The following is a 27,074-nucleotide window of genomic DNA, read 5'->3' as shown; positions in this document are numbered from 1 at the left end:
ATCTATCAGAACAAATGGCAATCTGGGGAAAACTCAAATTCCTGTTAGCTCCGATTGAGCACTAAAGAGAGGTGACCTTTGGGGTACCTTCAAACTCTAAATTTTATGATTCTCTGCCAATCGTTGGCAAGGGCAGAGGGAGAAAAAAACACTGTGGAGTGTCTTTACTGAGTTGAAATGTGTCTTCAAACTGCGATGCCTCTTGCTTGCCTGAACGTAAATCTCTGACTTTGCATGGCTTGAATAGAATAGCCTGCATTCATGTCTATTCCATTTTTATGACGTTTCCCTAACTGTTGATTACTGTATTTGAGCAATGGAAAAGCCACTTCCAGAAATATAGTGGAATGCAGCTCAAGTTTAGCATTCATTTTCATCTTCTTTGCAAAGATTTTTTTTTTTTTTGGAAGCAAAGGACATGAAAATGAGCACCAAATTTACACTATATCATTCCAGAAATTGCTTTTGCGTCATGTGGAAGCTCAAATGTAGAACTTACCAGTTAGGGAGAAGTCATGAAAATGGAATAAACTGCCCCCCGACTGCAGCCCTAATGTATAAAGTCACATCCAATGCCCTGCTCACTTTTGAATTGCCCAACACATGCCTGTTATGCAGCCAGAATGTTGCCTGTGAAGGGAACGCAACCCCCAATCTCAGAAAAGGTGCTTCACCCAACTTAAGACAATGTCTTGGTGTTTTGTTTTGAGAAGAAAGTTGGTATGGTGTGCACCTTCTGAGAAGATGACAAGAAATACCATTGCTAACCACGAGCAGGACACTCAGGACTAATCTACACTAGTGAGTTGTGATGTTATAAATGCGTTATAAAAATGTGACACCAGGGGGCGCTGTAGAGCAGTCAATGGAAAATTGCATTGAGAGCTATATAATGGGATTTCTTCTTAGCTTTTTTAAAAGATCAGTGTAGAGCCAGCCTGCGTTCAATCTGCAACACAAAGAGCCCTGCTTCACTTGCCATAGAGCCATAGAATTGTAGAGTTTGAAGGAACCCCAAGAGTCACTTAGCCCAATGTGGGGCTCGAACCCACAAACCTGAAATTAAGAGCCTCATGCTCTGTTGAAGCAGTTTAATGGCACATGCACCAGTAGCATAAAAAATCATTAAAAAAAATCACAGTAGTGAATTATTTGGGGAGTGATCCTCCAGAAAAAGTGGAGGTTCTGGAGGTCCTTCCCAGTTTCTTTCCCAATCCAATTCCCTGCCATCTGCTGCAGAAAAATAATAAGAAATCAGACTTTTCTCTTTGCTTTTTCTCTCTACACTGCCCCCCCCCCACCAGCTGCATGGTTAGTAGCTGCATCAGGGAGTGGTGATGAGATCTGGAAAATGGGATGAAAGGGACAATGTGAAGCCAATCCTCCATCCCAGCACCACTGCTGCACCTCCTACCTGCTTTGAACTGAAAAAGCAGACTGGGAGAGCTGACGACAGATCTCCCGTGTTGCGTTTGTTGCAGCCCTTGGTGTTGCTTCCGAAAGCAAACACATGCTCCTTAGCCAGGTTTGCTTAAGAGGCAAGAGGTTACAGTTCTCTCGCCGCCTGCACAACATTCTCCCAGTCTCTGAAAGGAGATGAAGTATCTCACATTGAAAATTAGCTTCTCCAGTTTTGGTCCAGCCAGTTTTGGTTTCCTGTGTGTGTGTGTGCAAGGGGGGGGGGGGGCAGGCAGCTTTACCAACCACACATAACCCTTGTACTGTTTCCCACACTGCACTAAACTGACACCAGTATTTTTCCTCCCGAGTTAAAATATTTGCCACACACATCTGAGAAACTCCTTGGGAGCATTTGGGCACGAGGAAGATGACACCCCTGGGACAAAATTACCCTAAACTGTGTAATTAAGAATCCTGGGATTTATAATGTTTCCAAGGTCAACTTACATGATCCCTGCTGCTCTCTTTATGTATTTTTCTCTTGGGTGGCAAGTGTTGTGACATTTCAGAAGGCTGGTATTAAGTTTCCCTAAACCATTTTTTCCCTTCTACGTAATATTAAAAGCGGGGGAAGGGATTTCTGCTTTGATTTCTTTGCATTTTGAAAATCGCATTCTACTAAATATCTACAGCCAGCCTAACATTTAACACAGCTGATGGATTATATGCAAGCCCACCATTTGTTAGGATTCTAAGCCCCCTTTCTGGCAGGGCCCTTAAAAGAAACACCATTTAAAGAAATATTTTTATGTATTGAAGGTTCAGGATGTTTTAAAACATTTTATACCTTCTTGCAGCTTCCTAAGCCAAATATTACACTTATTGTAGTGACTGAAATGTGGCTGCAAATTAGAGAGCTTTTGTTTTAGCACCAGTAATAAAAGCACCAGTACAATGCTGTGGAGCCAGCATTTTTCTTAATTGCCATCTTGTTTTATTAGATGTTTACAGGCCTCTCTCTACCTTAGTTATGGCATCTCTCCCAAGAGACTGCTAGGAACAAACAGCAGTTATTTGCTTTCTCATTATTTCCTAATACTTCAGACACCTGTCTGAGAATTCTCTAAATGGCTGCAGTCCTGAGTTCCTCAGGGATTGCCTGTTCTAGAAGGCTATCGCCTTAGATATTCTGCCAAGACTATGCTGGGTATTCCCGCCTCCCTACGAAATTGATCAGGGATTAGGCTTTGCTATAGTGCTACCAACTCTGGCAGATCAAGGAGAAGCACCAGGCAATATCTTTGTTACGAGGAAGCATGCAACAGGGTTGGGAAAGCTTTTTCAGTCACAGGTGAGGGGCAGAGGCAAAAGTGGTTGGAGCAATAGATGGAACATACACTTCTCTTTGTACAGTAGGTTGCATTCTCTCCAGGCAAGAGTGAAGTTTTGACATGCGTATGTCCATCCAACATAATCACGCTGTATCACCACTGCTGAACTCAAATCTACATGCCCTCTCTCCCTTTAGGAGACTAGGAAGATGCCCAATGTCTTGCTTGCCCCACAGCTCCTATTTATGGGCCACCTTGCTTCAAAACTTGTGGGAAGTGATTTGGTTCATTGTAACAATTTTACTTAGAATCACAGCAGCTAGATGATTGGTAGAGTGCTTTTTAAAAAATAAATTTAAAAAAATCACTATTAATTACTTAACATCTCAAATATTCTGTTCAGGTAACAGGAGTACGAAAGAATATACCAGTTGCTGCAGATGTAAAAACGTGCAAATTCACACCTACTGAACCACTAAGAAATTTTGCCTTCATCTTTGTCTGTACTAGGACTGGTCTTTTAATTTTGTACATCTCTTACGCCCCCCACCCACCAATAATAAAGACAGCTAACCAGATTACTTAGATGACAGAGCATAAAACAGAGCATAAAGCATTAACAGATCACAAGACATATATTTTGTAATTCAGCAGAATCCGGGATGTGCTCAGTAAACTACTTTGCATTTTATGTTGCTTTTATTCCTAGATTTTGAATGCAGAATATATTTACAAGAGGGGCTGGAAAAGGAGATATTGGATGAATGTGGCAGAAATCAGAGGGTTTGGAGAGAGAAATGAGATATGAAGACACAGGTCTCCAGCCACAAAGACCAGTGCTCCTTTTGGCTGCCCAGCCCTCTACAGGATGTTGTAGAATTAAAAGGAGAAATACGATGGCGGTTAGGACCTTTTTTCAACACACCCATTCTCCACAAGCTGACCAGCACCAGCATCTGGACTTGCCACTTCTGTGTTGATTACCCAAACTTATTGCAACTAGATGAAAATCTGGTATTTTATTTCCCAAGTGCCAGTATGGGAAGACCACTTGATGCACTTCTGTGCAACCCACACAGAGACATCTGAAAAATCTTGTTTGCATATCTCCCACTCTCCTTTCAAGACATACTCAAATGCAGTTTCACTGCACAGCTGTTCTTGCCCTCCTCTTACTCCTTTTGGATTGCAAGAATTGTCTACGCTCAAAATTTGGGAAACCTGTAAATTAGGATTCTATCACTTATGAGACCAGCAACCAACCCAGAACACAACTAGACATGGCATAGCTTTTCTTATTATTTTAACAACCCTTGCTTTGGGTGGGTGGGGGAGGAGAGGCAATTTTGAACCATGGAGCCTTGAGGGCTGTTGGTTTTTTAAACTGTCTCCCCATGACATTTTGTTAATTAACTTCCCTCAAAACATGTTTTCTGTCCTGCAAGGGAAAGCATGTTAGTACGGTATCTGCAAGGTCACTCACTCCCCCGCCTGGCAAATAGCAGGTTCAGGAGGGCACTTTCAATTAGAACAGCATCATGCAAAGGGGGGTGGGACTTTAACCCCTTCTCCGCACCACATTCTCAATCCAATTGATCCCTCTCTCCATAATATGGCTTTTTATTATTGATTTTTTAAAAGTATCACTGATCCAAGCTACTTATTTCCTGCATCGTGATTTAATTGTACCCACAGAGGGGGGCTACCTGCTTTAAGCATGGTTTCGATTTGCAGTCAAATCCAAAGCTTGTTAGATCCAGTCCTATGATTGTTGACAAGCATGACTTTTACAAAACCTTACAGACCTCCAGACCAATCACTCTAGTTGGCAACAGTAAAACTTTGGCCAGGAACTCTGTCATTTCATCGTGTCAAATAGCATTAGACATTATTACACACCACATATGCTTTAATACAAGAGTGATTCCATTTATTACAGGGGAGGGGGTAGTATTAACTGCAATAATACAGTATCAGTTTTTATACAAAAGGCTACTTGGGTTCATGCTGGATAGCCTGCAAGAACCAAAAGGCAAAACCAGCACATCTGGGAAAAGGTCTCCCACCATGACATTTACCGTAAGCGCGGCAAATGTCAACCTTAGTATAACTGAAGTTCTACATAACAGAAGAACTGTTTTAGAGACAGTTTTCATATCAAAATGTTCATATTTTTGTCAGCTAAATACACTCCCAGGATTCCTCAGAACTCCTACTTGGTGCAATAATGGCTGTACCATCTAGTTACCATGGCCTGTATTTTGGTACAGTACTGAGAAAGTTAACATAACTTAGTGTGGTAACTGGTACCAAACTTCTACTCTCTAAGCCACCACTTCCAGAGCCAGAAAGCCATTTTGTCATAGTTCTGCAAAGTAAATACAGTTTGCTCATTTTCTGACACCCAGTTTATTAGTTCCAGATTTTCTGTTTCCTGTTGTTGCAGTGGCAGGCCAGCTTTCAGCTATTATGTTCCATTAGATTATTCCATTTCTGAGCATGCTGCCCAAACAGCAATGTAATTCACTGAACAGTTAAACAAACATATCCAATTAAGATATAGTCACTGCAATGCAGTTCTGTCTGAAGATAACACTATCTATTAAAATCTAGCACAACTCGAATTAAATGCTACCTTAAGGCTCAACCTCGCCTACTACAGAGGCCGCAATAGAGACCGCCTTATCAGTAGTAGTACAAAACAAGTCAATATAATGAAATAAAAGGACGAATCTACTTGTCTAAAAGACAATTCACTGTACACATTTTATTTACAGTTTTGTACACTGTCTTAATATGAATGGGACTGCGTTTCTATTCGAGCTGTTCTTAAACCAAAGCAAAATATAACCTAAGGAATACAAAGTGTTAAAATACAGCATAAGATACAAAAAACAGGAATACTATTTCTAGTAAGGAATGTAATTATGGTGTTACATTTTTAAAAATCCACAATTATGTTCAGGAAATCACACAAACATATCACTGATTTGACTTGAAATGCATGAAACTCGTAGCAAAGCTTTGATGTTACAAAATAATTACCAAAGAATGCACAAAATTAATGTTTATTAAACCTTTTGTCATATTCCCAGATAGATCCTTCACCAATGTTACATGAGCAAGAACTGAAATTAGAATATCACTAATGTTATCAGAGAGGGAAACAATAAATTAAATCTAGCAGCCATCAGCATCCATTACAGCAAAGACAATGCTGTATAAAGAAATATTTGCTAGAAAAATGTATGCATCATACTATTCTTTCAAACCAGCAAAACATGTTGCATACAACGCAAAGGTGAAAAAGTAGTAGTTTCTTCCCCTGTAGAAATGGCACTGTTTTTGGGATATATTTAATATAATATTTACTTTCCTAAGAAGCATCACAGAGTGGGCTAGGGAGACCTTTATGGTTTCAGTGGGCAAATGTACTGAAATTCTTTGATTGGATAAAGGTTACTTCAGCCAAAAATGGGGGAGAAAAACAAACACAGAAGTACAAGACAAAAGCAAATGAGACTTTCACAAATTTAGCAACATTTAGATGGAAATCAGATTTAAATGCAGTCCACTCTGCTTTTATATAGAGGCTTTGGTTCAGCTCCCAAATCTCGATTGCTTGACGCAGTCTCCTATGAAATACTCTGAAGGTGTCTTCTTAAACAACAAACCTATTTTTAGTGGTGGAGCCGCTCTTAGTAGCTGTGTCAGCATGGGACTGATAACCAATCACTATCTTTGGAGGAAGTCCTAACCTTTCTTTGTACACTCTCCTGAGAAATAAAAACATAAAATATCTGTTTAAATAGTATTCAACGGAAGAGAACAAGATGCTAGCTTCACATATGAAAGCTCTCAAATCCAAAAATTTCAGAGAGCTTTATATTATTTTAAATACTAAATTGGCTGTTATAAAAATCTCAAACATCTCAGCAGTCAATTCATACTGTTTTCACATATTCTCCATTTCAACTTTATCTGCCGAATAACTGATGCTATCATCTGACAAATCTAACTGCTCTTCATTATATCCATAATGAATCACCAGGACTCACTATCTTGTAACTTTTTTTTAGTAAGCTCTGACTTATCTCTACTTTCAAAGAAAGGCTATTACAGGCTGAATGTCCCTTAAAACCATCTGTCTCCCACTGGCAGCTCACAGCCCACCCCCCTTAAGGCTGAAAGCAGCTGTGACTTCAGCATCATTTTATTTATCTCATTTAGGCTATTTAAGGAAAAAGGCAGAAATAGATCCAAGGGGGCAGAAAACTCTATCGCCACTAACAGCTACATTAAGGAAGGAAGTTTGGCAAGTGCAGCTTATCACACAAAGGTGAATGTGCACACCTGCCAAATTTCATCTTCTGCACAACAATTACAGATGAGAAAGCCCCGATTACATCCTTTGAATAATGGGAAGCTGGTCTCATTTTGTAGGCTGGAGGTCTGGACTGAGATTGCTGTCGAGATCAGGGATCTTCAAGCTTTTCAGACCCAGGCCTCAGTTTTAACCCAAATAAGCATCTGGGAACCCATTATTTAACCTTTTACCATATTTGCATGGTGACTGTGCTACTGCTGCAACCCACCTTGAATCAGGCCCGTAACCTAGGGGGTCCAGACCCTCCAGCTGGCTTAGATAAAGTTAATTCATTCACTAGAACACATACAGCTGTAAGTCAGGCATATTGTAGTGCAGTTCTCAAAATAGAATCCTATTCCAATACTAACTGCACTGCTTCATAAGCCTACTCAGAAGTCCCTTTGTACCACGTAAGGGTGCTTAGGTTTGCAGCCAAAATAATGTTTGATTCCTGACATGACCACAGCTATCTCATAACATTTGCACAGTTTTATTGGCTCTGACACAAAACTTCTATTTTCAGAGAAACGTGGCCAGTCTTAACTTTACAGAACACCTTTGATTTATTCAACCCATTCAATGACAGCAATTACAAGTAAGTAAGTGTATGTCCAATAGTGGACAATATGCTGTATGCACGATAAATGCAGATGTTTGCAATCACGCAGTTTTCCTTTCAATAAATACTCATTCCAAAGTCTATGTATTTCCAAATCCATGTTCATGTGGCTTCAATGGATTTAATATACTTTCATAGAATTTAAATATACTCTGAATTAAACCTCATCATTCTGTAATATGCAGAATATAAAGTCATAGGGTATATTTCATGCTTAAGCAACACTATAATCTCCAATCTTTTGCAACTGAGATTAGTACCCACTGTGAAACTGTCCAGAAACAAACCACTACATCATACTTGTGAAAGAGTAACAGTTTCAGCTGAACTTTCCCAAGAGGATGGAGTTGTTTCAATTTCCTTCATTATCCTTGGTATCAATGGAAACAGGCTGCAGATCTACACACATTTACCTGAGACCAAGTTCCACTGAACAGTAAGATTTCTGAGTAAAGATTATGAGAATGTATAAGATTAGGCTGCACATAGTGGAACAGTGTAGGCATCATGATAAGTCATGGTTTACTGTGATGGGAATGAGCTGCAATAAGTTTGGGGCTTATACATTTCCATTCCTTCTCTAGTGTGCCCATGGAGGAGATGGGATGCTCTTGCTTCCATTTGCAATTAACTGCAGTTTAGCATTACATCCATACACTTAACAGTGGTTAATTATGGTTTTTTTTGGAAACAAACAAACTTCATATTACATGTTTTGAAATTTGCAAACCATCGTCAATATTAGCCAGTTAGTTGGATTTGGACAAACCAAGCTACCTTTCTTTAAAAAACAAAAAACCCTGAAGTAAAAGCTTTTGATCTTCTCCTTGGAGTAATGCTGGAGGAATTGGAAAGTGTCTGTGCTCAAGCCTTGCAACATATTGTTCCTATCACAATAAGCCATGGTTTATAGCAGAGGTGGGAAATCACTTTTGTCCACTGGGCTGGGTCAAGAAGTGGCCACCCCTCTGTGGGCCGTTTTTGACTGTCAGGCAAATCCACCCACTTGTAAATAACCTGCTGTCATGGTGTCAAGAGGACCTGAGTCTGCCAGCCATCAGCAGGACATGCTCAAGCCCTGCTGCAAAGGAACAATTGGGACTATATTCAAAGTCTCTTGATTGTTCCTTTGTCACCATATCTTTACCAATCCCACACCTTTGTCATATGGTGTCAGGTGATCAATGGGTCGGCATGGCTGGACTTGTAAGGCTCCTAATTTGACCCACAGATCAGTAATTCCTTCTGCCTGGTTTATAGCGATGTCTGAACCAGCTCTACATGTAGGGTATTCTTAGGAAGACAGTATACTGCAGTTTATTCAGCATAACTTACCCTATATGTGTAACAGCGTCCCTGTTTTCACATTCAGTAGTCCATATTGCTATTTTATCACCCTTGGCTCTAACATTAACAACTGCTCCACATACATCATCACTGTAGTCATCAAAGGACTCTCCAATAAGGCACAACAGCTATAAAAGAGTAATAGACCATTAAACAATCTAAATAGAAAAAGACAACCAAATGAATGGAAGATAATGAACACTACATAAGACAAGAAACTCTTCAACACTCCAAGATAACCAATAATATGAAAGAATTTTCAACTGTCTTTGACAGGAAACCAGAGAACACCACACATCGGCTATCTGAAGAACAATGCAGGCAATCCCCGATTTGTGTATCCACAGGATCTTACCTGATGAGATTACCACTAAGATCAACCTGTGTTTGTAATACAGTGGGCCACAACTTAGACTTAATTTACTTATACACAATTTACTTATCAGAACCGTACACAGATGAGGAAAAGTAAATAAATATATGGTGAGTGGGGAAAACCTGTTGTTCCCTGCTCTCCATTTATTTCCCATACTGGGCAGGTCATGTGTGCATTCTAGGGCCCTCCTGCAACTTTCCCAGGGCCCAATATGCAACCCTTTGCCTTGTGGCAGAGGGTGAGCAGTTCCAAACGGTCCCAACTTTGTACAATTTTGCCTTTGGGCACCAACCCCAAGAACTGAACCCTTGCATAAGTGGTGGGTCCACTGTACTCTTTCTTGCCCAGATGCAAATCCAGTCTGTTTCATCTACCATAGATTTAGAATTGAGATAGCTTTTTGTAGTTGTTCAGTTAAGAGCTGGGTGGTATCAGGGTATTGATGGCAATCAGTTCCAAACTCTCAGCATCTTCAGTTATATGTTAGAAACCACTGGCAATAAACTGAGCTCCACATAACACCACACTGTCAACCTGAAAGAGCAGAGCTACAATTAAGGACCCTTGGATGGAGAAAGAAATCAAATTACTCAGGAGCCAGACCAAATATCCCTACTAGCCATCTAAACTGGTCCACTGCATCAAAAATACAAAGAAGTCCAAATGTAATGGGCATGGAGCTAAAGATGTGGCGTTCTTCAAAACCCTGAAAACAATGTTAATTTGCCCAAGGCAAATGAGGCCGAAATAATCTATGTAACTGCAACAAGAGGCACCTTCTGACACCCTGGGCCAGAACTCTGTCACAACCAAGTCAGAGACCTGAGTGATTTATCAGAAAACTACCAAACAAATTTGTGTCAAGTCCTATTTACAGATTACTCATATGTAAGGAATGCACATGTTGAAGCAGGAGGCATGTTGGCCCCACCATTGATTTTGTGTCCCATGGCTAGCAACCTCTGAAAAGGAGTCCTGTGCTACTGGGTGCTCCATGCAAGCAGCCACTCATACTGAGGGGCTCCTTTTCAGATATCAGGAGCCAGGGAATGCAAATTTAGGGCTGGGATCCACATACAAAAATGCAAGAGTAAGTCTACAGTAAACTGCAAATTCCTTCCACTTTGTTAAGCCCTCATGTGACAACACAAATCCTCTCAAAACAAAAGCATCCCAACAGGATACAATTTTACTCAGATGATGAACAACTTCCTTTGTTGTCTAAAAGGTCTACAAATAGGTACAGTCATACCTCGGGTTGAAGTAGCTTCGGCTTGAGCATTTTTGGGTTGTGCTCCATGGCGACCCAGAAGTAATGGAATGCGTTACTTCCAGGTTTTGCCACTCACGCAGACGCTCAAAATGACGTCGCACGCATGCGCGGAAGCAGTGAATCGCGACCCGTGCAGAGGCAGGTTGCGTTCACTTCAGGATGCGAACGGAGCTCTGGAACGGATCCTGTTCGCATCCAGAGGTACCACTGTACTATGGCATACTCAGTAGAATTCAGGATGTGTTGTCCTATTTGTCCTGCAGTTATTCTACCTGTTGCATAGTTTTCAGTGCCATTTTGGGGTGTTTGTTTATGATTGCAAGGGGAAAATCCTATCTATTCCCCTTCACCAAATCAGAATTAGCACTACCACCTCCCCACAACTCCCCGCCTCCCAGGGATCCCATAAGCTTCACAAATACTTGGGGTGGGCCATGTTAACGAGCCTGGATTTAATGCCTAGGGAACCAATTACACCTTGAGCAGCTAATGGTCTAACCATGACAGACATAGTGTCTGCACAAGTTGTTACACCACCACTCACAGGTACATAGAAGTGGCAACTGATGGGTTCTTCAACATGCCTCCTCCCTTCAGGAATTTTGGAACAGTTCATCTCTCAAATTTAAGCAGGACAAAATAGCACAAAAAACTTACTGTCTCTAGCCAGAAGCGATCAAGGTCACTTCGTCGCTGCTGTTTGTTTAGTGTAATTAGCCACCGTCCTCCTCGTTTATTCTTCTCATCTTCCCACATGGGCTCAATACCATCCTAAAAAGTGAAATTTGAGCAGAAAACAATAAATCTATATGATGCACAACGCAGTATCACTCCATTTTAATGCAGCATTTGAGCCCAGCTAATCTCATGGCATTAATATTTTAACTCATTTGTCTTAATACCACCTGCAATGCAATGGGTTGTACCCAACTATGTTATCCTGTTGGTGCAAGAAATTCCAACTGCCTAACAGGACCCCTCTGTTCTGAGGCTTTCCCCAGTTAACTGCAGTAGACTGGGGTGGGGAAAGGCCTCTTGCTTTTGTGCTAGTGGAAATACTTTGTTGGATACAACCAATGTATGGAAAGACTTTCCTACTGCCAGAGAAGTTTCAGGACTAACTAGAAAAAGGATTTCATTTATAGACAGTAGTATGGAAAGAGGCAGTGTGTGGCAAGGCAGCCCAGAGACATTTAAGACTAGCAATTCACACCTCACTCAAACAGCAAAGTTCACTAGTGTGTGCCTGAACACATTATAGAAATCAAGTGTCAAGCTATGAATGTGCAACAAGGAAATACTAGACTCTGTGGAGGTGGGGTAGTGTGGTTTACATACAATCTTAAGACATTTTAAGACAGGGGACCCAAAACTAGTAACATTATTCATAATAATTAACAAGCTAATACTTAAGTTTACTCTGCATACCTTAAACAGTGAGTAGTCGCAACCGGGCATTAAGTTACTAGAGAGCTGGATATGGTTATATAACCTATTTGGAAAAAGCAAAACACAATTAAGAAAGTGAACTATCACAAGAAGTGCAGATTTCACCACGATAAATCAGGCTAGCATCTTAAATTTTAAGGTGCTTTAATTAGGAATATAAACTTATTCTCAACAATTAATTTCACGGCATGGGGGGGAATAATTAAAAATTAAATCCAGTCACATGTGTATAAGATAAGGAATGTTGACAATGTAAGACAATTGCTTCTGCATTTTTATTACCTGAAATGTTTAGACAAGGGTTGCTAACCTGTGGTTCCCATTGGACTCAACTCCTATCAGCCCCATGGTCAATTGTCAGGGATGAAAGGAGTTGTAGTCCAGCAACATCTGGTCTGTCACAGGTTAGTAATCCTGACTTAATAAGCATAGCTCATAGGAGTCCCCAATACTTGATAGGTACTGAAGCTGACTGTTTAAAGTTCTCCTATGTTGGTGTTAATTAGTTTCATAATCAGCTACTTTTTCTACTAAAAAACTCTGAAGGATTTTTAGTCTGTGCCAGCAGAGATTTTCCTGAATTGTGCTTCATCTGTCAATTTTAAAAAATCAAGGTATTTGCCAGATCCCTTTCATTCAACTTACTAGGTTCCCTCTTTTTCCTTATGTCATCCTGCATAATGAACAGAAAGGGGGAAATTCAAATTTCATGTTTAATTGAGTTTTGAAAAATGCAGTATAAACCTTCCCACAGAGGCTCTGAGCTAGTGTACAGGCTGATTTAAAAAGCTACACATTACTATAAAGAAATACTTCAAGTATGAATGAGACCGGCATCTAAGAAGCTTCACTTACGCCCAAAAATCTTCAACAGTATCAAACTTTGAGATCAGACGAAGATTTGCTTGCCAGGTTTTACTTTTGTCATTTTTAAAGAACCAGAGCGCCCACCTGAAAAAATATTGATTTCTTGTTAGGCTACTATCTTTTATTACCCAGTGTCCTATTACGACTAAGAATAGTAAGGACTGAAAAATCATACAGCACATAAGAAATTTAGGAAAGAAAATTATAGATAGCAAGAATGCCCACAGGTTTAATTTTCAGATCCCACTGAACTGGGCAAAGTACTGAGGCTCTAGATCGCAAAGCTGACGGAGAAAGAATTTGATGGAAGGCCAATATTTATATTTAGATATAATGAATGCTTACCTAAGAAAGAAAGGAGGGGGGGAGATTATAAATACTGTTATTTCCAAAATTCAATCTCCTTCTGAAAACAGATTCCGGAGTAAAGCATATAATCTGAAGCATGCTTTCTGAACAATTTATCTACCTCAACCTAGTTAGTGGCATTCCATGGGGAGCAGTAAGCTTCTGTATCTGTACAACTAGAGGTTGCTTGTGCAAGTTCCTGCCAACCTAGCAGTTCAAAAGCATGTCAAAGTGCAAGTAGATAAATAGGTACCGCTCCGGTGGGAAGGTAAACGGCGTTTCCATGCGCTGCTCTGGTTCGCCAGAATCAGCTTAGTCATGCTGGCCACATGACCCGGAAGCTGTCTGCGGACAAACGCCGGCTCCCTCGGCCAATAAAGCGAGATGAGCGCCGCAACCCCAGAGTCGGCCACGACTGGACCTAATGGTCAGGGGTCCCTTTACCTTTACCTTGTGCAAGTTACCCTCTCTGATCCAAAAGTCAGGGCTGCATGTATAGTGTCTAAAAATGTAAACTCCTGGTGATCAGGTACATCAAGACTGGATTCAGTCCACCATTGCTGCTGCTTCTCACTAACTGACTGATCAATACCACTTTAGCTTTAAAAAGAAGTGCTTTGTGCACAGTGCAGCTGCTATATATGTACTTCTTTGGATGGGGATACTGCTCTAGGCAAAACTTCAGAAAGCACATAGAATCAACAGACTTGAAGAGTTGCAGAGTATTGTTCTGTGAAGTTATACATTCTACTCAGTCAACCACTCAAGGACTGCAATATCAATATTCTTATTTCACTAGAGCTATTTGGGGTGTGCTATTTTAAACTACTCTTGAAAATGCAACAGAGCTTCAATACATTCAGAAATATCTGAGCTATCCAAATTAGAATACCCAGGAACAATGACCTGGGACAAGGAGATTTGATTAGAGAAATTTGGGGGAAGCAACCTATTTTTGTAATGAGAACCTAACACTACACCAGCACCATCGTATCTTTTACCAGCTGTAACTCATCTTAAAAGTGTCAGGAAATTGCAGCAATGCAGGTCTTTCAGCAAAAGGAAGGGGAAAAATCGTAAAGCAGGATTAACAATGGACTAAAAAAAAGGTAGAGTCCCTTGCTCCTAGCAGTTTATCTCCTGAAACAAGAAAATCTGTAAACTGAAGCCACTAAAATTCTAAAAGCACAGATTTCATTACACATTCGTATGTGTTTTAAGCTATGAACACATCATATTCTGATATCTATGTTACAACCCTCTCAGTGCCACGTTATATGATTAGTTGTAAACCCACATATTGTAATACTTAAGAGACAATATAGTATTTGCTAAGGGGTAAACAATGGGATCGGATTGTGGTCTATATGCTCTGTATCTGGACTTCCCAGAAGTATCTGACTCGCCTTGCTGGCAACCAACTCTTGGTCTGATCCAGCCAGGCTCTTATGAAAACTGCGTTCTCACCTAAGGCACTGAGTAGGTCAAATGGACATCAATAATAAGAAGACTATTCCCTTAATCATTCACAGTTAAATGAAGTGAAATATAACTTTCAAAAATTTTATTATCAGTATTATTAATAAATATTTTGTTTATGATGGTTAAGCAGTATAAAAGATTCAGGTAGGTAGCCGTGTTGGTCTGATGCAGTCGAAATAAAAATAATAAAAATAAAAAAATTATCCAGTAGTACCTTATAGACCAATTAAGTTTGTTCTGGTATCTGAAGTAGTGTGCATGCACGCGAAAGCTTATACCAGAACAAACTTAGTTGGTCTATAAGCAGTATAAAAGTCTTCTTAAACAAAACAAAGGCAGTCCTCAGAACGCAGCCCATATTTTAAAAGTTGAAAAGATTACTTCAGAAAAGGTCAAAGCAGATTCTAACTTGGTTCAAATGAAACACGTGCGAGAGCAGCCTAGAACCTTTGAAAGCTTTCTAGGAAGGTAGAAGTGTTATCTGCAATGCTGAGGTATTGCAATTCAAGTTATGAGAAAGGAGATTCCGACTAAACATCAGGAATAATTTTCTGACTGTAACAGCTGTTTGACAGTGGAGCAGACTCCCTTGGGACTCTCCTTACATGGAGGTTCTTAAGCTCGATGGCCACCAGCCATGGATGCTTTACTTCAGATTCCTGCATCACAGGAGGTTGGACTAGATGACTCTTGAGGTCCCTTCCAACTCTACAATTCTAGGATTTTATGAAATGTTGTGGGCATCCATCTGTCTTAAGAGACAATGGAACCCTGGAAAATCACAGCACCTGCTGTGGCTGCATAGACTAGAAACTCATAACTGGTTTTCCAGTGTTCTTTTTGCTGCTTTAACAGAACTGAAGTGTGCTTTCCAGGGCTGCCCCTCTTCCGTCCTGTTTGAAACAAGAGCTATTTATCATGCAGCAATACTGCTGTTCAAAGCTCTACACCAGGGGTCTGGAACCTCCTGCCCACAGAACTCCTAATTTGAACCACAGGGCCATTCTTCCCCAGCCATGCTCACCGTACGCCATATGACATCATGTGTGGTACAGGTGATGTTGCATCTTCCAAGGGGCAATCAGGAGTGTTATTGGAGATCAGCAGTCAGTCAACTCCCAACTGCACCAAATGTAAGCTATGCTCCTGATTATTCCTTTGCATTCAGCACACTTAAATTATCACCAAATTCAAGCCATGCTGCTGAGGTTAGGTCCATTGTGTGCACTACAAGCCAGATCCCAGCTGCTTTACAATCTTGTTTGCATGGTTGTAAAGGTAGAAGGCTCCCCTTTTACAATTTCTTGAAATACATCCACTTTATACTCATTTAGTTCATCATAAAGGTTAGATTTTTATTTTAATCCTTTAGTCAAAAATTGCAGTAAAACAAGTTTTCACAGGAATTTGCAAACAATGTTTTAAATGTAATTCATATCTGTAAGCTATAATATTCTATTATATTGTTCAGAGGAAACATGTCTCACCTGTTTTGTAATGGGTGCTTAACGTATGGTTCAGGACTGACTACCTCCTGACTTGCTGGTGTCTCGGTTTTCTCTTCTTCTGAAGTCTGAGGGTTAGAAGTGGTTTCCTATATAAACAAAGTACAAAATTGACTTGTTGCATGTTTACTATTCTGATAATACTATGTTGCATAGGTTTTCCTTTTTGCAGGATAAGCACATCCAAATATACTTTCAACTCCTAATAATAATGAATTTGACCATGATTTTGCAAATGTGGACACTGTACCATTAGAGTTAGAATAGCTTCTTCATGTGGAGGACAAGGGTATTCTTCTCACACAGTTGTAGGTACATAAAAGCAGATTATCAAAATCAGGGCCAGCCCAAGACATTTTGAACCTGAGGAGAACCCCAAAATGGGGCCCCTTTCCATGCCAGAGAAGGAAGAATGAGTGAAGATCTACATAGGGATTTGCTGCCCCTGTGGATCCTGCCAGCTGAGGCAGGTTACCTTGCCCTATGGGTGGGTTGGCCCTGATCAAAACTTGGCTCAGGATCTCTATGGATTTCTAAATGTGTGGAAATGTCACTCCACAATGCAACATCAATTTACTTTACTTAACAAAATCTATACACCAACCAATTATAATAGAACACCCAAGTGGTTTATAAAAAATAAAACATTAAAATTGTAAAAGACAATGACATTTGTTTTGTTTTTTTAAAGCAAACTATAATTACTATTTCTCAGTGAACATCACATAGTCGATTCCATTGCAATTAGGCTTCATCCTAACTCTCAAGGAATTTGTCCAAAGGGCGACAAGCTCTTGAACAATGATACCAGTGTACCTCTTCAATAACAGATAGCCCTATCTGGTCATAATGTAGTACATACTCCATTTGTATATTGTACAGGGGGTTACATTCCACAGATGGCACACATACACAAAAAAATTGTTTAGTCGAAACACCCCGCTGAAACTGCCCCTGTACAAGCAGTCTTAAATTCCAGAGTTGGCGCCTAACAGGTCTTACACCCCCCCCCCCCGTTTTCCGCCTTGGTTATTGGGCTCTAGGAGGTTCTCTCACAAACTTTGGCAAGATGTCGCAAGAGCCTCCCAGAGTCCAGTAAGCAAGGAGTAGAGCGTAAAACCTCTTCCCGCGTTAGGAAAACCCTGTACAAAAAGAGCTTTTAAACTCTGCCAATTGTTTAATTTGTGCAATTTCAACTAGACAGCCATGAACCATGTAAAGTCGTAATTGCATAAGGTGAACATGCCTAAGTTGAGAGTCAATTGTAAATTAAATTCGCAATTTCAGTGGTGCCACTGCTGCTCTGCTAGATTTTTTAAAGCTTTGTAACATTTATTTCTTTGTTTTTATTTATTCTTTTTATATCCCACCTTTCTTCCAAGCAAGTCAAGATGGAGTACAGAGTTCTCCATCTCCTCATTTTATCCTCCCAAGAACCCAATGAGGTATCTTGAGAGAATGTGACTGGCCCAAGGTCACCCTGTGAGATTCATGACTGAGTGGAGATTCAAACTCTGGTCTCCAAGATCCTAGTCCAACATATCACACTGGCTTCTCTTAACCCCTAACTGCCCCAGCATAAGGAAATATGGCAGGATTAAGTAATTATTGGGTTCTGTTATGCCATTTTCTATCCTAATTTGCAAGACTTGGCAATATGATGTTGAAAGCTGTTTACTAAACTTAAAACTATACACAGCTACAAGTTCGGACCTTAGTAAATTTGAGACTACACAGAGACAGGAGACACAATGGACTGGATCAATATTAGGTTATTTGATCTTTGTTCCCACTGAAATCAATGTGCAAACTTACTCATAAATAATTTAGGTCCCATTGATTTCAGCCTATCTTAAGTAAGAATCCAATCCAGTGAGTCAAGAACTCTGGGCAGTCCCAAGAAATGTGGTCTTACTACTAGTTTCTACAATTCTACTTATAGTGCGTTGGAAGCCGATAGGCAATGCTAAACTTTACCACTCCTCAACAAGTCAAGATTCTGAACCTGAAAGGAAGCTACTTCTAGAAACTGAAGATGGTTTAAAAAATAAAGCCAATTATGACAATAAAACTTTAAAATCATTTGTGTCAAATCATGCTGAATTGCCAGATAATCCAAGTATCTGTCTCCTGACTAACACATGGTCTTCAAAACTATGTCAATTAAAATTAGTAAACAGAAAATAGCAATTTGACACTGCCAGCACAGGTACTGATGAAACACTTATTTATCACCTGCATTCTTTGTTGTAATTACATGCTCTAATCTGCCCATCACACTCTTCCTTAAGAATGCCTTTGAACAATCCACATCATATAGTCATAATCTCTTCAGCTAGGAATCCAAGTTACTCATATCCAACTGCGGCAACCAGCAACAAAATTAGTGCTGGTGCATAAAACATTACAGATACAAAACTAAAGACTGAATACTTACCCTTCCAATACTACATGGTCCAGAAAGGTTTTCAATCATGGTGGTGAATACCTTGCAAAATATAGTACTTTAAAACAAGCCCCCTTCAAATACCCCACATACAGTTGTGCTTTGGACGATGAGGAAATTGACAAAAATGAGGAACTTGTTAAAACTGGGAAATATCAGAAAATGAGCTTTCAAAAGTGTTTGGGTACTTAAGATTATTAGAGTTATGGATCACTCCATAGTTATTCTGTTTCTTTGATGCTTAGGAAGCAGCTTGTATTAATGTGTATGGACTAAGAAAAATAATACATTTTAAAACTATGCCTACTCTTGAAAATCAGGTTAGCAATAGAATACATTTTCCTAAAGGCAACTGCAGAGGGGCATACTGAATTCATGCTACAGCCAGGCAAGACTCAGTCCTTCAATAAAAGGTTGCTATTCTAAGACACAAGTTTAACTTGCTGCTGCTGCATATATACAGTGTCAGAACCAATTTACAGGGCTACTTGGCTCATAGCCTGAGTTTCCCCCAGCACAAATGTTGCTAAATGAGCTGTCATAGTCCTCCACCCCCCCCCCCAAATCCTGCTTTTGAACGTTACCACTCCACCCACATTCGGATAGGTGGCAGTGACAAGCAAAGCAATTTCTTGTTTTGAAATTAACGATTTAAGCGATCTTTTGGTCACGACAAATGTGTAAACCTAGGGTGTCGGGTAGGGAGAAAGAAAAAGAAAGCAGACACCAAGGTGTGGGGGTGATTTGTATGGAAGCAGCTAAACTTTGGGCCAGTCTTCCGTTCGCAAGCAACTGATTCCCAAGGGCTTTAGGCGAGGTCCGGGGAATCCGAAAGCTGGTTCTTCCTAGCCGATCTTAAGGAGCGCCCCATGGCCACGTTTCCCTTGCGAAATACTGGTGTGAAAGAAGGAAGGCGAGAGCGGCCGGCGTGCGCATACTAGGCCCGGGACCCCCCGAAAAAAGGTGGCGTCTTCTACCTCAAGGACGGGGGCGGCACGAAACGCTCTCGGGGTGTGAAAAGAGAAGGCGGCGACCACTAGGCAAGCCGGCCTCAGCCCCAGCCTAAAAGAGGAATAGGCCGCTGAGGGAAACGTGGGGATGGGGGAGGTGCCACGGCGCCGTGTGGCGCCTAGCAGGGCAAGAATTGACGAGGGAAGGAGAAAGAGAGAGGTTTTTGAGCGGGGCGGCCGAAGAGAGAAAGCGGCGGGAGCCTCTGAGCCGGCACGCGACGCCCCCGACCACGCCAAAAACGAAGAAGTTAGGTCCTCGCCCCCACCCGTAGGACACGCTCTCGCCCGCCTCCCTCCCCTCACACGGGCCCTCTCGGGTCTCCTCTTTCCCCCTCCTCACGCGACCCCTCCCCTGCCGCCCCTCAACGCCCCCGCCCAAGCTGTGACGGCACAATCCGGCTCGCGCTCGGAACCCGCCTAGACCCCCCCCCCGCCACGCGCCCCTCCTCTCCTCTCCCCCGCCCTCCGGCCCCGGCTCGACTACTCCCCTCGAGTCACCTCATCGCACGCGCCGGCACCTTCGGCTCGCCGTACACGCGCGCGCGTCACACAGACACACACACATTGCCAGGCCGCCGCCCCTTCCCTTCCTTCGCTCTTTTTTTTACCCCTCTGCTAGGATAGTCTCCCTCCGCCACGGTCGCCTTCTGGCCCCCGCCAAGCCTTTCCCCGGCCCCTCCGGAAGCCGAGAAGGAAGGCGCTGGGTCGGAGTGGGAGGAAGCGGGAACGAGGACACTCACCGGTTCCACCGTCGCCATCTTAGATCGCTCTGATCGTACAAGCGCGGAGGGGAGGGGAGAGGTAAGAAGGGGGAGGTGGATAACAAATCAGGTTCGAAACCGATTGGCCGGCGGGGTGTCACGTGGGGGCGACGGCCGTTTTGGCGGCTCGGCGCGTGCGTGCGTGGGGTGGGGGCCGCTGCGGGGAGGGGTCGATGTCGGAGGCTGGAGGGAAGGTGAAGCGGTGGCTTCTGGGAATTGTAGTCTCCGGTGAAGTTCTTTCCCCCACTTCCTTCCTTCCTTCCTTTTCCCCTCCTCCTCCTCCTCCCCGCCCCCCCCTTTCAGGAGAGACAGTCACGTGGGAAAGGCAGACAGGGGCATGTCAGGCTGAGGCGGCGCTCCTCGGAACGGCAAAGTGACCCCTAGAGTCCGAAAGCGGCAACTGCAGAATCTGTCTGCGTCTCGCCACTGAGTCTTGGCCGGATGGGCCGCTTGTCCCCCTTTCTGTCATGGAGGTGTCAGCATGTGTGATGCAAGCCCCTCCTCATCCCTCAAGTCACCGCCATTCACATCCCCATCCAAAATCTGATTGGTGGGCGACAGACGAGTAATCCACCGGCACGTCTGCCTCACCATTTCCACACGCAAGAAAAATATTCACATTTATCCCACAATTTACCGACCTGCGGCGTCTAATCGGACGAGGCAGCCCATCTGCCTTGATCTGTGTGCCAGAAACAAGCAAAATGCACTGAAATGCTATAGACAGCTCAGTCGGTAGCACATGAGACTTACTCTCAGGCAAAAGATGCATTGCAGGGGGTTGGACTTCATGGTCCTTTCCTACTTTACCATTCTATGATGGTTATTTTAAGGTGGTTCTTTTCTCAACCTTAAAACACAAGCCTCCCTAGAACTGAGGAACAGGGATGCTCATCTGCAGAAATAATATTTTTCCTGCCCCCTTGCCAGATGGGAAGATGAAAATTGCAAGGGGCTGGGGGAGCGGGGTAGGGTAATTGTTGGCATTTCCATGGATATTTCTCCACACTCTGTAATACGTAAACAAATAGTTAAAGAGAATGCTGGCATCCTTCAGAGATGAGGCACTCTGCTTCGCAATCAAAGGCAATCTGTCGTTAAATCGACTTTTTAAAACCTCCTTGCTAGAAAAGAAAAGCATTCTGCAAACTTGGAAGACTTAATCATCAAACCCTTAAAACAATGTGTTCCATTCAGGGGAAAGGCACTAATGGTCATTTAAAACACAGACCAACGTTAGCTACCTGACTTTAGGACAGATTTGTGTAATTCAGAAGTGGGTCTTGGTAGGTGGGTTCTTCCACAATTTTAATCACATTTTAAAGTCATATCTAAGAGAGCCATCCAAAAGCCTGCCAGAGCTGGCCTGAGGGGCTGTTGAAAGTGACATTAAGGACTTCTCTTGTAGGGAAGGCCAGTGGAATAGTCTTTTGCCTGCTAGAGGCCTCCAGATATACCTCCAGAAAACTGGAGACATAAAATAGATGCCCTGTTGGCAGTATTCCACTTGGTGTGTGAAGCAAAACTGGGGTATGCCAGGGAAATCCAAGGATCCTAATCCCCTTCACTAACACATCCCCCCAACGAGCCCTGAATTACCCTAGCTCTGAAGTCGATGTAGTTAATTGCCTCCCATTGACCACCAAATTCCTTCTCATTAAAAGTTGCTGCTCCAGCTTCTGCCCTGGCCACAGCAAAGTAGCAGGATTTAGGAAGCGGTAGCTCTGCCACACTGTGACTATAACCAGAGTTATAATCTACAATCACATTATGCTTTGTGGAATTTGCCAGTCAATTGCTTTGCATGACACCTCAAGCTCTCCATGGCAAAACCAAGCATATGGAAACAATCAGTTGAAATCCCTAAAACGTAATGTTTTATTTTTATTCATCTATTTAAAACATTAAGACTGTCATCTTAATCCCATTTATGTAGGAGTAAAACCCATTAGAGTAAGTTCCAGGCAGGTTGGTATGTAAAGAAGAGCTTCTTCGAGCACTTGGGTTTCAAGTCAACTGCTGGAAGGTTGTATCAATTTACTTTGACAGTGCACTGTTGTTGGTCAGGTTCTCATTTTACTGAAGTGGGTGTTGTGTAGTTAGATTGTTTTCAAAACAGACATTAAAATAGGACTCTAAACTTCTAAACTCTTATGTAGGAATCAGGGCAGGGCTGAAAACTTACAAGTCTTTTCCTGGAGGTGGGGGAAGCTGGACAAATAAAAATTTAGCACTTTCCAGCTTTTTGGTAGATGTGCTGAAAATCATGTTTGTCTCCAAAGTGATCATCTGCTCTGGCTTCCCTTAGTTAAAAAGAGGATATTATATTAGTTATTAGGTACTGAAGCTGTACGCTGGCTCCCTCGGCCAATAAAGCGAGATGAGCACCGCAACCCCAGAGTCGGCCACGACTGGACCTAATGGTCAGGGGTCCCTTTACCTTTACTTATTTTCAAATGCCCTTGGGGTGGGAGGAAAAAAAGTAATATTCTTTTGCATATTTTAATTTACAAACTTCATCAATATGCTTTCCACTGAAGAATTAAAATCTAACAGTGGACCAATAGGTAGAAGTCACAATGTATTAAGAGTGGTCATAAAGTTATATATTGATTGACTGCAACTGTGAAAAAAGAAAAATATACTTGCTTCTGTCAGAAATTTTCAAGGCATGCCGATTCCCCCAATTCCCTGTATACTAGGAATGCATTTTATGCAACTGCAAGTCTTGGTGATGTTGCTGCAGCATGGAAACATAGTGCCTATTTCACAGCAAAGGTTGCAAGGATTTTAGCTGGGGCAATCAGAATAAGATCCACTATTTGACTTTTGATTCAAAACTCTAAAATGTATTTTATATAATTGACTTTTTATTTCTATTCTTTGTATATCGCATTGTTTTACTGCTATGGCCGATGGCTGACACAAATAAAGATTCATTTATTCATAGTGCCTGTTTGTACTGGAAGTTTGGAAAGAAGACATTTGTATTATGCAGATCATTGCATGAAGCATTTTGGAACTGCTAGAATCAATTTAGAAACACTAAGACTAGCTCATGTTGTTGGGGAACAACTGATTTATTCATCGGATTTTCAGGTGAGCAGATGCTGTTGACAAGATTGGACTGAACCACAATGAAGGATGGGATCTATTCACATACGTATTATTATGCAGGCGTCGGGACAAGACAAGCCTAGGAAGAATTGTATTCCATTATTATTGTTGGAAAGGCGAAGCTAAAGTCCCATTGGTTTGAACAGGATTCACAACTAAATCTTTACCAGTATTCAGTGGCGCTTTCCCCCCAAGTACCGTATTTTTCGCACCATAGGACGCACTTTTTCCCCTCCAAAAATGAAGGGAAAATGTGTGTGCGTCCTATGGTGCGAATGCAGGCTTTCGCTGAAGCCTGGAGAGTGAGAGGGGTCGGTGCGCACCGACCCCTCACGCTCTCCAGGCTTCGCACACCTCTCTGCAAGCAGCGGGAGCCCAGCGCTGGGCTCCCGCTGCTTGCGGAGAGTTGCCTGCATGCTCAGGCCTGCGCGCGCTGAGCTCAGCGCGCCCAGGCTTCGCGGACCTCTCCGCAAACAGCGGGAGCGGTCCCGCTGCTTGCGGAGACTTGCCTGCATGCCGAAGCCTGCGCGCGCTGAGCTCAGCGCGCCCAGGCTTCGCGGATCTCTCCGCAAGCAGCGGGAGCGGTCCCGCTGCTTGCGGAGACTTGCCTGCATGCCGAAGCCTGCGCGCGCTGAGATCAGCGCGCCCAGGCTTCGCGGATCTCTCCGCAAGCAGCGGGAGCGGTCCCGCTGCTTGCGGAGAGCTGCCTGTTTGGGGGCTGGGGTCGGGGGAAGCTTCCCCCGCCCCAGCCCCGCGCCTGGGGGGGAAATAATTTTCCCCCTTTATTTCCCCCCCAAAAAACTGGGTGCGCCCTATGGTCCGGTGCGCCCTATGGTGCGAAAAATACGGTAAGTATGCATAAGACAGTGGTGTGATGCAATCTTCTGTAAATTTACTAGCAGGCATTACTGTGTTTAGTGAGGCTTACTCCTAAGTAAGGTTAAGTTTTGTTGGAATCCGCCTACTCGCTTTTGCTGTGAAACTAGTACAAATGAATGTACTGTACACTGTTGACCCAAACTAGACAGTTCTTGTTGCCCCTTGAGCAATTGAACCATGAGTGTTTTATTAGAGCTCTATCACTTTGGAAGGTTTATCAGGAGCATTTGCAGCATTCGTGAAACTCTCGTGGAGTTTGTGGTCATGATCCAATGAGGATTTACATTCACAAAAGCAACAGTGTATCAGGGTTTATAGTTTCCTCTTGAGCATCTCATCCCTTAAGTCATTTCCATCCTGGTATAATTTCATTGTATCATGCCAGTTTGATTCAAGAGACCTCTAGGTGGCATACAATTAAAAATCCATAATACAAGCAGTGGCACAAACAAGACGCAACCACAGTCGTTACACAGTGCTTATAGTTGCCCTAAAACCTTTTATTAAAATGAGCCTGGCAGACCTCTTGAGGGGGTGTTCTGGCATGTGGTTGCCACCACAGTGAAGGCCCTGCTTCTAGCAGAAACCAGTCTGGTTTTACATAATGAAGAAATCTAAAGCAGAGCCGCCCTATAAGATTGTAGTACATGGGAAGGGAGAAGCTTAAAATCTGGACCCTATGAATCTTTATTTAGATAATTCCTTCTAGGTAAATGTTGCCCTGAATTTTTGTTTTAATTTGCTTTTATATACTTTCACATTGGTGTTTATTGGTTTCAGTTTGCATTTTGTTGAATGTTATTGTTTGTTTTTGATATTGTATATCCCTTAGAAATTTGTAAAATATTAAGCATTTATACATTCTAATAAATAAAGTGAATTGCAGCTGTTTATATTCTCTCTGAGTATGCATGTATGAGAAACGGTTCGCAGGGGAACTATATAATAAACCCAATTATGAGTGGATCTGAAAACAGATATGCACCTCTGAATCATAGTCTACATATCCATAATTCATGAAATGTGGAAGGAATGGGAGGGGGATGTTGAATACATCCTGTTCTTGATGTACTCCCATTATCCAATGTATTTTTGATTAAACTATTATTAGTGACTAGACAAAAAAAAAGAATATGTTTTATTATGCACATGCCAGCATCCTGTTACAACTGACAAGATGGAGTTTGAATGCCACTACTTTAATTTGGCTTCAAGATACACCCCTTTCTGTGAACTTTCTCTTTATTTTTTCATTTTGTGGAAATTCTTGTGAAAAACTAGAAGAGTATGGCTATGTATATTTCAGGGCTTGGAGCCAAAGTCATTAATATTTTCATTGGAAGATGAAACGTAATGCTGTACAGAGGGTTGGATGACTTGTTCTGGAGGCTGCTTTTGACAGTGCAATTATGTATTTTTGCATTCTTAATGCTTCACAACATTTTCTATACATTACGTTTGCATCTAATCTGTACAAACCATTTGTTTATTTATTTACAGTATTTCTTACCTGCCCTTCACCATGAGGTCCCTGGGGTGGTTGCAACAGTATAATATATACTGTTGCAGATATGGAGTAACAGTTTGGGGGTGTCAAGACACCCATAACAGAGTTAGTGAATGTTAGAAATTAATAAAATGCTAGAATTTGGGACTCTGAAGGGAAGATTCACCAGGACAGTAGAAAAATACGGGCTAAGCTTCCTTTCCAGGCCAGGGCCTCACTTGGGGTAAAAGTTGCTAAAAATGACAAAGTCATTAATACATCAAGGGAAAGCAACATCCAAGTCTACATCTTAGCAGGCTGGGACAGAGGCACAAAGATGGCGTGCAGGATGCCTTGGACTCCAATACTATACTGCTGTGGGGAACAAGCCCTTCTTGAGATGTAATGCTCTGAGCTCTTTCCAAAGTAGACCCAGGTGTAAATATGTGTACGATAAACTAATTTATTGCTCCTTGATTCCCAGTGGAAACGATCCTGCGTGAGCACCGGAAACCCCCTGGAATTTTGCTACTGCTCAGCAGAGATTGGTGGTGGAGCACAACCTTTGTAATAATAAATAAATAAATAAATTATTATTATTATTATTATTATTATTTATTATTATTTATACCCCGCCCATCTGGCTGGGTTTCCCCAGCCACTCTGGGTGGCTTCCAACTGAATATTAAAAACAATACAGCATTAGACATTAAAAACTTCCCTAAAGAGGGCTGCCTTCAGTTGTCTTTTAAAAGTAAAATAGTTGTTTATCGCCTTGACATCTGCTCGGAGGGCGTTCCACAGGGCAGGCGCCACTACCGAGAAGGCCCTCTGCCTGGTTCCCTGTAACCTTCTCGCAATGAGGGAACCGCCAGAAGGCCCTTGGCGCTGGATCTCAGTGTCCGGGCTGAACAATGGGGGTGGAGACGCTCCTTCAGGTATACAGGACCGAGGCTGTTTAGGGCTTTAAAGGTCAGCACCAACACTTTGAATTGTGCTCGGAAACGT

General features: G+C 42.1%; 1 protein-coding gene and 1 long non-coding RNA gene across 4 annotated transcripts; one reads left to right on the top strand and one right to left on the bottom strand.

Moving 5' to 3' along the window:
- Window positions 1-4,640: 4,640 nt before the first annotated feature.
- EIF4E (eukaryotic translation initiation factor 4E) lies at window positions 4,641-20,688 on the bottom strand. Of its 3 annotated transcripts, none has more exons than XM_053404011.1 (7): window positions 20,564-20,688; window positions 16,350-16,456; window positions 13,021-13,116; window positions 12,145-12,208; window positions 11,374-11,487; window positions 9,056-9,195; window positions 4,641-6,508 (listed from the first exon to the last, which is right to left on the bottom strand). In XM_053404011.1, exons 1-7 carry the CDS (start codon window positions 20,579-20,581, stop codon window positions 6,394-6,396), a joined length of 654 nt encoding a protein of 217 aa, XP_053259986.1. In that variant the 5' UTR covers window positions 20,582-20,688; the 3' UTR covers window positions 4,641-6,393. The 3 variants fall into 3 exon arrangements, with proteins under 3 accessions (XP_053259986.1, XP_053259985.1, XP_053259987.1); XM_053404010.1 differs by lacking the exon at window positions 20,564-20,688 and adding an exon at window positions 18,805-19,007; XM_053404012.1 differs by lacking the exons at window positions 13,021-13,116; window positions 20,564-20,688 and adding an exon at window positions 18,805-19,007.
- Window positions 20,142-25,473, top strand: LOC128421343 (uncharacterized). Its single transcript, XR_008332290.1, has 3 exons — window positions 20,142-20,624; window positions 23,535-23,900; window positions 24,555-25,473. It is a non-coding gene; the product is annotated as an uncharacterized LOC128421343 (long non-coding RNA).
- Window positions 25,474-27,074: the final 1,601 nt, after the last annotated feature.

The sequence above is a fragment of the Podarcis raffonei genome, chromosome 9 (genome assembly GCF_027172205.1).
Source record: "Podarcis raffonei isolate rPodRaf1 chromosome 9, rPodRaf1.pri, whole genome shotgun sequence".
Taxonomy (NCBI): domain Eukaryota; kingdom Metazoa; phylum Chordata; class Lepidosauria; order Squamata; family Lacertidae; genus Podarcis; species Podarcis raffonei.
The sequence above is the reverse complement of the archived record's forward strand: the minus strand, read 5'-3'. Positions and strand labels throughout refer to the sequence as shown.

Bases quoted from the DNA above. Each gene is read 5' to 3' on its own strand.
- EIF4E (XM_053404010.1), bottom strand. From the start codon at position 18,843: ATGATTGAAAACCTTTCTGGACCATGTAGTATTGGAAGG. The intron at 13,117-16,349 runs GTGAGACATGTT...ATATTTTTTCAG, and splicing joins AAGCACCCATTACAAAACAG to GTGGGCGCTCTGGTTCTTTA. The intron at 9,196-11,373 runs GTAAGTTTTTTG...ACTCTTTTATAG, and splicing joins ATCGCTTCTGGCTAGAGACA to CTGTTGTGCCTTATTGGAGA.